The sequence below is a fragment of the Heptranchias perlo genome, chromosome 13, assembly GCF_035084215.1.
Source record: "Heptranchias perlo isolate sHepPer1 chromosome 13, sHepPer1.hap1, whole genome shotgun sequence".
Classification (NCBI taxonomy): Eukaryota; Metazoa; Chordata; class Chondrichthyes; order Hexanchiformes; family Hexanchidae; genus Heptranchias; species Heptranchias perlo.
In genome coordinates, this window is record NC_090337.1 from 30,834,503 (window position 1) to 30,846,667 (window position 12,165).

Genomic DNA, 12,165 nt, shown 5'->3' on the forward strand with positions numbered 1-12,165 from the left:
AGAAGAATGAGAGGTGATCTGATTGAAACATATGAGATAATGAGGGGGTTTGACAGGTTAGATGCTGAGAGATTGTTTTCCCTGGCTAGAGAGTCCAGAACTAGAGTCGCATAGGATAAGGGGTGGGCCATTTGAGACTGAGATGAGGAGGAATTTCTTCATTGAGGGTTGTGAATCTTTGGAATTCTGTACCCGAGAGGGCTGTGGACGCTGAGTCATTGAATATATTCAAGGCTGAGATGGATAGATTTTTGGACTTTAGGGGAATCAAGGGATATGGGGATTGGGTGGGAAAGTGGAGTTGAGGTCGAAGATCAGCCATGATCTGATTGAATGGCGGAGCAGGTTCAAGGGGCCGTATGGCCTACTCCTGCTCCTATTTCTTATGTTCTTATGTAAGATTTAATAGCTATGATTTGAGATGCACACTTCAAGTCCCAAGAAATCAATACAGGCATTTTCCAAATGTTTTAAACTATTGCAATTAATTGATTTTTACAATTGATAACTTGCATGCATAAATTAATAATTTTTTTTAGTCTTAATTCTCCCTACCCACTGTAATATGTCACAGACTATCCTACTTGACTTGATCCTGTGGAAGCTTCTATTCAAGAGAGAGGGACCAGGAATTAATCACATTACAGCCAATTACCAACAGGTTGGACTTGAAATTTTTTTGTAGCTTTGCCACAATTCAATAAATATCTGCAAATTGCTTGTGCAACAAAAAAATGATTGCTGATTTTCTCTCTTTCTCCTGTTATGTTTTTTTTTGCACTGGTGGAGGGTCTACTCGTTAAATTGCTACCTGGAAGAATTAACCTGTTTAATCAATATTTGAAGGACATAACTTCTTTAAAAATAGAATTGACTAAGCTTGACTTACAAGTAAAGCACTACATTTTTTTTCATAAATAGCTCTCAACTACTTTGCTTATATTGACAAGAAAACTATGCCTGATCTAAAACTGATTTCAGTAAACCAGTTTCAAGTGTTGCTGTATTGGGTTTTCCATTGGTAGAATGATTCACTCATTTAGTTTCTTTGCCCCTTCATTTTGGCCATTTTCTATAGCTGTTCTTTGTTGAAAAACTGCAATTTGCATCATGATCATGTATGTTTATACACACTGTCTATGTATATCAGAAAAAGGGATTATTACTGAAATTTAAAATATACCTGTGCTTCAGTTGCTAAATTATGTGTGGTTATTAAGCTCAATAAGGGCATTTTTCAGTTTTGTTATGTGAGTGGAGTTTTTAAAAAAAAAGACATGGGTAACTTAATTTAACAAAAATCCCGTGCATGTTCAAATGGAAAATGACATTGAATGTTTATTTTGTATTTAAACCTGTTAACTCATTTTCACGAATGTGCTTTCGTCCAAGTTATTTGCATCACTATATATAGACCAAATATTTCAGTTTTTGTATTAACTTGTTGATTTCAACATATATCAAATTTTAACAAACTAAAATTAGTACTATTATTGCTATGACTTATATTTTGGAATCTCTTTCGTCACAAAATTACACAAGAACTTTTGCAAGAAAAACTCCCATATTTTCACTATGTATTGTGTAAAACAGGTTGTTCACTTAAGAACAGAAGAAATAAGAGCAAGAGTAGGCCATTAGGCCCCACAAGCCTGCTCTGCCATTCAATAAAATCATGGCTGATCTTCTACCTCAACTCCATTTTCCCACCCTGTCCCCATATCCCTTGATTCCCTTCGTGTCCAAATATCCATTGATCTCAGTCTTGAATATACTCAACAACAGAGCATCCACAGCCCTCTGGGGTAGAGAATGCCAACAATTCACAATACTCTGAGTGAAGAAATTTTTTTCTCATCTCTGTGCTAAATGGTTGACCCCTTATCTGAGACTGTGACCTCTACTTCTAGACTCTCAGCATCTACCCTGTCAAACCTTCTAAGAATTTTATACATTTCAATGAGCTCACCTCATTCTTCTGAACTCCAGAGAATATAGACCCATTCCACTCAATCTCTCCTCATAGGACAACCCTCTCGTCCCAGAAATCAATCTAGTGAACCTTTGTTGCGTCGCCTCTAAGGCAAGTATATCCTTCCTTAGGTAAGGAGTCCAAAACTGTACAGAGTACGACAGGTGTGGTCTCACCAAAGCATAAGAAATAGGAGCAAGACTTCCTTACTCTTGTACTCCAATCCCCCTGCAAGAAAGGCCATCATACCATTTGCCTTCCTAATTGCTTGCTGTACCTGCTTGTTAGCTTTCTGTGATTCATGTACGAGGACCCTAAATTCCTCTGACTACTAACATTTCTTAGTCTCTCACCTTTTATTAAAAAAAATTCTGCGTTTCTATTCTTCCTACCAAAGCGGATAATATCACATTTCCCCACATTATACTCCATCTGCCACCTTCTTGCCCACTCACTTAACCAGTCTATGTCCCTTTGCAGCGCCTCTGTGTTCTCCTCATAGCTTACTTTCCCATTTAGCTTTGTATCGTCAGCAAACTTGGATACATTACACTTGGTCCCCTCATCTAAGTCATTGATATAGATTGTAAACAGCTGAGGCTGTGGGAATTTATCTGGCAATAAAACAGCACTGCAAAACTACCATACAGCATGGGTTATTCTGTTTGTCTGTTTGGGATGACAGTTAAAAGTTTCCAATATCAGAAGCAGGTAGATAATACTGTCATAAAAACGCCATCAGCTATGATCTCATTGAATGGCGGAACAGGCTCGAGGGACTAAATGGCTTACTCCTGTTCCTATGTTCCTAATTAAACTTCATGATGGGAACTGGGGTAATCCACTTAAGTGGGCCAAATCACAGTTTCTACATACTTAAGGGGCATGTAGACCTGTTGCCTTTAAATTCAGCCCAGAGTTAGTGCTAATGGAATGAAGTCCTCACCAAACTCAAACAGCATAGCAACATTGAACTTTGTTTTGTAGCAGCTGGCCTCATCCTTCAGATGAGGAGCAAGGCCAACAAGGCATTCAGGAAATCTGATTTGCCATCTAATTCAGTTAATAGAATCTATCATGCCAAGGTGAATATACCATATACTGGGCTGGCTAATAGCAACATGTACATTTGCACCCTTTAAAATAACCCAACACCATCAGAAAGATTACAATTACCCGGTACAATAATTTATCACTCATAGCTAAGCCTTCTTTTCTCATTTTGTTGCTCCATCAAACTTCCTATTATGTAAATTTACCATGGGCCTGAAAATAAATATTATAGAGAGTACATAGGCAAAGATGGTAATGTAAACAAATTTATAGTGTCTGAGCAAAATATGTACCTGCCGTGTGAATTTCGTGCTTGTCTCCTGTGCAAACAACCTACTACTACTTACCGTGTAAAAATGTGCCTATGGTGGCCATTTCTGATAGCAATACCACTGATATCCCTTTATCGGGATAAATGATGTCCCTTTATCCTTTTTTTTCCCCCTATATCCCAAGAAAGTTGGAGGGCTGTCTGTCTGATCACTACCCCTGTTCAGGGATTCACCTACAGGCCTGTTGATAAAACTAGCTACCTCATTTTCTTCCCTGGGGCGTGGGTTTCAAGAAACCATCTCCTCCGATCCATGGTCTATCTATCTGTTCACCTGCAGACAGTTCATGGCATCAGCGGCACTGCTTGATGGTGCAATGTCAGAGTCTAGTTTTGAGATTTTTTTTGACCATTTGCCATGGAATTGAAGCTAAACCCATCTTGGTTTTGAACACACAGTTTTCAATTTCTCTTTACGATTATGTGCAGCAGCTGCTGAGAAAGTGGAGTTTATTTATTAATGTTCCAGGCACTGAAGATGTGTAGTGGAGCTAGATGGCTGGTGTGTGGAATGTCACTGCTCATGGTCTACTTTAGACTGAGACGATAATAGTCAATTGGCTTATTGTCAGGATAGCCCCATTCATTTGAAAATAGCAGGAGATGGTTTCTCGAGACCCACATCCCAGGGAAGAAAACGAGGTAGCTAGTTTTATCAACAGGCCTGCAGGTGAATCCCTGAATACGGATAGCGATCAGACGGACAGCCCTCCAACTTCCTTGGAATATAGGAAGAAAATACAGGAAGAAAAAAGGACAAAGGGACACGTGAAGGTCAGTCAATTAAGTCTGGGAAGGGAGCATGACCTGGTCAGGGGGAACTCATCCTTAGAAAACCAGATGGCTGACCAGAAGAGTTAAGTGAGCTCACCAATAGAGATAGCGTGATGTATTTTTCTTGTTCATGAGGAGAAATCTGAAGTTAGTTAAGTTGAGATTTGATTATAACTATTACTCTATGATTCTTTGCTGTCTGTAAAATAAAGCAGCTTAATAATTCAGGCCTTGTCATGCTGAAGTGTTCCACCTACTGAAAGATTGAAGAATTGCACGTAAGTGAACGTACAGGAGACAGGATATCCAGTTAAGGTCACATGGGGTCCTGGGTTATGGTATATAGATAGAAATTGGGCAGTAACAATCAGAATGGGAAATGTCGTCAACATTTTGCTATGGTACGTTTCCTGCCATTCAGTCTGGACAACAGAAGGAATGTGGTCAAGCTACTTCTGTGGTGTCCTATTTAAGGCACAGTCCTCACAATTGCCCCTAATTTGACTGAGGATAGTTCAGCCAGGTGAACAAAGACTTTATGGTTGATTGTATTCTTTCTTTAAGGCTATGGAACTAAATTGGAGACCTTTTTGGTTAATAGAACTTATTACAGAAATAGCAGCAATCAGAGCGATATGGAGCAATACCACTGTATTGCTTTATCCTCAGGTTAACTTGGTTCTACTTCAGCCAGCTGTTGGTCTGGAATATTATGGATATCTGAGATGGCAGCTATCTGAGATGTGGATATTCAGTTGTGGCAGAGGTTCCTGAGACCGATATCTCCAACATCCCCAGTCCATCTTCCAATTTAATATGCAGCATGGCCATAATAATGTGCTGATGTTCAGCTACCTTCAGTTTGGAGGTCGGCCCACTGAACTCTTGCTGCCTGTTACTTTATTTGGCTGTAAGTTGTAGGATGTCTGTAATGCCCACCCCTCATTGGCTTCTTCAGCTAGTGGAGGTTCTACCTCCTCCATTCTCTGAATGTTCCTGCTGGTTATGGAGTTGAAACTGTCTGTGTCTCTGTGATGGTATAGTATCAAAACATGGATAATTGGAAAATGTGAGATGAAAAAGCCGTAGAAGCATCTGGTGAACTGAGATTTTTTTTTTAAGAAAGGTATTGAACAGAAATAGCAAATGTTTGCATGTTGTGGAATTCAAGATTTGATTGAAGGGCCAGACTGGCAGTCTCTGCCAATTGATCAGGCCATCCTTGGTTGTCTATGTTTTATACAGGTCAATTGCTAAATAAATTAACTTTTTTTGTTAACTTAAACTAACCAGCTAAATCACCTAGGAATATGACTGCAGAGTATTGCACGATTATCTTATCACTAATTTCCATATGTCTCATGCAGAAAAGGGAAATGAAAATTAATGCAAGTCTTAGATTGCTACTACAAAGTGAGCAATTATTGTATTATTTGTAAAGCCTTTTTTTTTTTTTAAACACATATTTTAATTAAATCAGAATCTTAATTTTAACTTTTTCTTTTGCATTTTTTAAGGAGGCCCTTGACCGAAAAAGCAAGAGGTGCTTATCATTTTTCTTCTGCTCTGGTAACCGAAAACCAAAGGCCAAATACATGCACCTAGCCCAGGAGTTGTTGGTGGACCCTGATTGGCCTCCAAAGCCCAGAACAACCACAGAAGCAAAAAAAATACCCAATGAGAATGGTGCATGCCAAATAATTACAATAACCTAACAGAAAATAGTTTGATTCAAGTCAGCAATGCAATATTTTGGCAGCATGGTGTAATATATCAATGATGGGAAAGGGGAAAGGTGGTTAGTCAAGATTATATAAACTAAATGTGAAGAATTTGTTATCAAGGGATTGATTTTTTTTCTTTGGGGGAGAAGAGGGGCATACCAGTGATTAGGTTATACAAAAGCATGTTTTTCAAAAATAAATTTTAGAAGTGGAAGTAAAGCAATTGGAAAATGATTTCAACAGTAAAGGTTAAGGTGATAAAGCAAAAATAAATTTGATATTTTAAGTAACTCTACATGTGAATTTTCAAAAACAGATTTTTCCATTAATTTGTGGTGTTCAGCCCTAAAAGTAATGCAGATTTGAGTACAGCTTTAACAATACTGGCACAGGGCAATCAAAGTCATATGGCCTGTTTGAGGGAAGAAAAACCTCCTTGTACATAGTGAACTGCATGTGTGCAGCTCAGCTGACCAAACTCTGAATGCCAGTTTAATTTCTGCGGATAGGAAAGAGCAAATTGGAAACGCCATATTTTCCTACAATTAGAAATTGGAAGTCAGTATAATGGGCTGTCTGATTTTTTTTTTAGAAACATAGGTTGTGCTTCATATGCAATAGTTACAGCACAAGCCAAAGTTTCTTGGTTTTGTTACTGAAGCCAAACAGAAATCAACAGCATTGTACTGCAATTTTGCAATGGTATAGTATGAAAAGTCACAAGGTGGTAATATCATCATGCAGTGTAGCTGTGGCAAGAATGCTGGAGAACACTATAGGTGAACTGCAATTTCTTTGAATTGCTCCATTCTTGATAAATGAGGCTCTGCTGCAGTTGAGTGAAATTTCTTAATCTGTGACTGTGTAAATGGTTGTAGAATTCAAGTGTAAATTTTGTGCTTGCACTCGCGCACTACAGAGACTTACCACCTGGGAGTCCACAATTTTTCATTCAAGAATTTTAATTGTCAGAAAATTAAGGAAGGAGCACATGCAATTTCCCAATATGTGCTCCCAGTGAGTGAGGTTCTGTGCCAAGAGTGTGCAAGTGGAAAACTTAGCATTATTCTTGGAGTGGTTTGTTGGATGTATCCTCCTGCCCTCCGATATGATCAATGCATGGAAAAATATATGTGGATGTGTTTTGAATATTGCAATGGTTAGAAGTAACTGGAGAAAGTGCAGAAAAGATTTACAAGGGTGTTACTAGAATTGAGAGGGTGCAACTGTCAGGAAAGATTGAGCAGGCTGGGGCTCTTTTATCTGGATAAGAGAAGACTAACAAGAGATCTAATAGAGGTATTTAAAATTATGAAGGGTTCAATAGGGTGGATGTGAAGAAACTCTTTCCACTTGTCATTGAATCTAGAACAATGGGGCATAAATAGAAGATAGTCATTAACAGATCAAATAAAAAATGTACCAGGAATTTCTTTTCACAGAGGGTGGTGAGAATGTGGAACTCGCTGCCACGTGGAGTGGAGTGGCTTTAGCCTTTGGCCCTGCCACAAATTCCGCTCCCAAGCAACCAATTCCATCCCTGTCCTTCGCCACTGTCTGAGGTTGCACCAGACTGTTTGTAACCTCGGTGTCCAATTTAACCCTGAGCTGAACTTACGACCCCATATCCTCTCGACCACCAAGACCACCAGCTTCCGCCTCTGTAATATTACCTGTCTCCGCTCCTGCCTTAGCCCATCTGCTGCTGAAACCCTCATCCATAGTATCATCATATGTTACAGCTCTGAAGGAGACCATTTGGCCCATCGTGCCTGTGCCAACTCTTTGAAAGAGTTGTCCAATCAGTCCCACTCCCCTGCTGTTTCCCCATTGCCCTGTAATTTTTTTCCCTTCAAGTATTTATCCAATTCCCTTTTGAAAGTTGTTATTGAATCTGCTTCCACTACCCTTTCAGGCAATGCAATCCAGATCATCGTAACTCTCTGCGTTTAAAAAAAAAATGTTTCCTCTTGTCGCCTCTGGTTCTTTTGTCAATCACCTTAAATCTGTGTCCTCTGATTACCGAACCGTCTGCCACTGGAAACAGTTTCTTCTTATTTACATTATCAAAACCGTTCATGATTTTGAACACCTCTATCAAATCTCCCCTTAACTTTCTCTGTTCTAAGGAGAACAACCCCAGCTTCTCCAGTCTCCTCACATAACTGAAGTCCCTCATCCCTGGTACCATTCTAGTAAATCTGTTCTATTTTCTTTAAGGAGTCGACATCCTTCCTAAAGTGAAGTGTCCAGAATTGAACACAATATTCCACCTGAGGCCTAACCAGTGTTTTGTAAAGGTTTAGCATAACTTCCTTGCTTTTGTACTCTGTGCCTCTATTAATAAAGCCCAGGATCCCATATGCTTTTTTAACAGCCTTCTCAACTTGTCCTGCCACCTTCAAAGATTTGTTTATATACACCCCCAGGTCTCTTTGTTCCTGTACTCCCTTTAAAATTGTACCATTTAGTTTATATTGCCTCACCTCATTCTTCCTACCAAAATGTATCACTTCACACTTCTCTGCATTAAATTTCATCTGCCATGTGTCTTCCCATTTCATCAGTCTGTCTAAGTCCTCCTGAAGTTCGTTACTATCCTCCACATTGTTTACTACATTTGAGTTTTGTGTCATCTGCAAACTTTGAAATTATACCCAAGTCCAGATTCGACTTGACTATTTCATTGCTCTCCTGGTCGTTCTTTCAATTCTGACCTCTTCTCCATCCTCCACTTCCTTCACCCCACCATTGGCGGCTGTGCCTTCAGCTGTCTGGGACGTATTCTCTGGAATTCCCTCCCTAAACCTCACCACCTCTCTCTCCATTAAGACACTCCTTAAAACCTACCTCTTTGACCAAGCTTTTGGTCGCCTGTCCTAATGTCTCCTTTGGCTCGTGTCAATTTTTGTCTGATTACGCTCCTGTGAAGCTCCTTAGGACATTTTACTACATTAAAGGCGCTATATAAATGCAAATTGTTGGTGGTTAAAGCCGACAGCACTGATGCATTCACGGGAAGGCTTGATGTATGAGGGAGAAGGGAATAGAGGGATAAGGAGGGCAGGATGGGAAGAGCTAATTAGAGTGTGGGGAGGCTCATGTGGAGTATAAACCAGTTGGGTCAAATGGCCTGTTTCTGAGCTGTAGATTCTGTATAATTCAATTACTCTTTTACTCTAACTGAAGAAATCCAGAATCATTTCACATTGATCATTCTTAAATATTTACTTGTCTTTCAGTGGTCAAAAGTGTCATAAATCAATCATGTAAAAGTAAGATTGTGCTGATCATGCTTGATGCAGTTCTCTGCTGTTTGCAATAGTTTAATTGCTGTGTAAGTCCTTTGAATATTGAGCACTAGGTCACAAGTTCCAATTGCCTTTTATCTTGATGTGAGGTAGAACTGTCAATATGCACTTGGAATATTGTGTCGTCACTTCTAAATTATCCCATCTGTTTGGATCTAGATCGTGTATAACCAATGTGTGAAATTGTTAGGGACTGACAGCAGTGGAATTAAAGAAGTATTTTTTCATAGTTTTAATCCATATATTGTGAATATGGTAAGATGTGCAACTAGGAAAAATGGAGGAAATTTAAAAGATTTCTCAGCTAGAACCAATGTGGTATTCCTTTTATACATTGTACATGCTGTGGGTCCTTAGCTGAAGTGGCACTTGATTTCTATTTAGTTCAAGAAATTGAAATTATATCTTTCTGACCTGATCCACATAGATTGCACAGTACAGATTTCAATTTTTTGTATTAATGACAAGACCAGGAGTATCTGTTATTGAGCCAATTTCTGTTCTGCTGGGCTAAATCCAAGACAGATCACTGGTAAAGTGAATTCTGTTGTACTATCATTAGGCATGATAAAATCATTTGTTCAGATTGATGGATGAAAAATAAGGCATTCTTCTGCAGTATTTTCTGCCTGTTTAACTACATATAAATGCAGGGCAAAAACATCAATTTTGTGAATTTATGCAGCTTACTCGATTAGCCCTACTTAATTTTGTTAAAATATTGTTGATCATCAGATTTGTGCTCAACTTTACAACAGATTCCAGGCAGATATGCTCTTCCAGCTCCTTTTATATGGGACTATTGTGAGAGTTATTCATGATGTGTGAATCATAACAATGAAGAACGAACATGGGTTGCTCAACTTTAGATTCATACAACATTAATTACCCCCCCTCCAATCTGAGATTTCTCTGCCTCTTTTTTCATCACAGTTTCAGTTGTGCTTATAGGTATTCTGAGGTTTCCTACAGAATATAGCTTTGCATGAGTGTGTCTTATTGTATATTTATTTTATAAAATATACACTTTGTTTATCTGTAATTTCAAATTTTGACTTGATGCAGTCTGTTTTCAACAGCAAATGCATTTCATTTCATGAAAATAAGTTTGATTATTGTATATATGTAAAAGAATTTGGTCCAATGTGAAATACATTGTTTTTCTCCTTTCCTATAGGTCAAAGGGGAGTGAGGAAAGTCTGTGGGAAGTATTTTCCATGTAAAGTAATCACCTCAACTACATATGTATGTTACCTATTAGAGAATATTGGCCCAGCCCCCCTCAGATGCACCATTTAAGGCCTGCATCCATCCTCTGCCACTTTTTAACCTAAGTTATGGGTTGTTGCTGTGTGTATCCTGGAATGGTTCCATTCACTGCAGTGGGAGATGGTACCATGCATGGGCACAGAGCCAATCCAGAGTGACTTGCCATCAGAATAACAAAACTCCAGCCAGATAATAGGGTACACTCAGCTGGCCCATATCAGTAACTTACGGCAAGATATAGTTGAGGAAGGAAAGAGCTCCAAAATGCTCGATCTGTGTGAAGTTGCAACAATATTTTTCTGATAGTAACAATTTTCTTTTGGTGTATATTTTTCAGAGGTTCAATTTTTCAGAGGTTGAGTAGTTTGAACATCAGTCTATTAAAATAATCCTGTGCTAAAATGTTCCCTCTGATTAAAAGAGCTAACACTGATGAAGCACTGAATGTACAGTAAAAGAAAACCATGCGGGTCTAGCTGGAAAGTCTTTGAAAGGGGCAAGTCTCCTTCTGATGTTTCATGATTTCATATCTTAGCTTACTCATTGAAGAATAACTACTGCCCCAAATAGAGACAGATTAACTTTCTTCTTCTTTCCCATATCAATAAATCTGTAATGTGGTTGTAAGTTTCAGTGCTCCATATTCAGTAAGCATTTCCAGAAAATGAATTAATTTCAGAAGTCTTGAGACAAAGTTTGTAACTTTCAGGCTTTTCCTCTTGTCTGTTTAATATTAGCGGTCATCGAACTGGATATCTTTACTTAGAATATATATTTTAACCAATGTTTTGTGAAATACTGACTTAAAAAAACAAGCTTACTTGCTGTCTTTATTCAGTTTCTTAATCAGTTAGCTTCTGCAGAAACATTTAAAAATATTTTTAAAATAGAGTAAGTAATTAGTGGAGCAGTGTTGGCATAGAATTTTTCAGTTTGAAGTGAACTTAAGATTTTTAGAAGCAACTGACTGTCATTTTGCATACCTATCTACTTCATCCAGAATGGAATCTGTTCTATTCAAGAATTTGCTCTTTTATATTAGAATTTTGGAAAACATATATATATTGAATAAGAACAATAGCTACTATGCAGTAGGTTGGCAGTTAACCATTGAGACTATTTTGTTTGTTTGGAGGATAATGGGAGCAAAGACAGCCAATAATACACTGGTTTACAAAAGTAACAATTTTACAAACAATGAAAAATGTCAATTACATTTTAATTTTAAGTACAAAATAATTTTTGTAATTTTATATGTTTAAACAAACCTTATCCCTCAGGGAAAGTTTTACTTTGGAATACGCCAGTTGCAGGACTGCAGTTTTTAAATTTGTAATCATTTTAATGCCTTCAAATCTATCCCATGCTGAATACTACAAATTGCAAATAATATCTGAAAATATTTAGCCAAATAAAACATTCTAGCTTTTCCAATTTGTTTAACATCTTGAAATGAACATTTTAAACTTTTACAAGATTTTGTATATACATATGAAATTTTCTACCTGTAATTTATTCTATTTATTTTGATTTACCTAGACCTTAATTGTATTGTTGTTGTATAAAATATTTGGTAGTAGATTTTCCTTTATGTATGTAAATACTTAACATTTATTTAATTTACTTGCAGCATGCTCTTAAGTGATGCCATGCTATCCTTATCATGACCTCAATCCTGTAAATTCTGCTACTTACAGTTTATTACAAAAGAATAAACTTTTTACAAATCTA

At 37.8% G+C, this 12,165-nt stretch overlaps 1 protein-coding gene across 3 annotated transcripts in view; it reads left to right on the forward strand.

Annotated features, from left to right (window-relative positions):
• atp13a3 (ATPase 13A3) overlaps positions 1 to 12,165 on the forward strand; it is a 116,062-nt gene extending 103,897 nt beyond the window's left edge. For 2 of the 3 annotated variants that reach the window (XM_067995270.1, XM_067995272.1), the window contains 2 exons: positions 575 to 661; positions 5,648 to 12,165. In XM_067995270.1, the coding sequence (XP_067851371.1) occupies positions 575 to 661; positions 5,648 to 5,845 (285 nt within the window). In that variant the 3' untranslated portion in view covers positions 5,846 to 12,165. The remainder of the gene's footprint in view (positions 1 to 574; positions 662 to 5,647) is intronic. The other variant, XM_067995271.1, reaches the window with a different exon arrangement.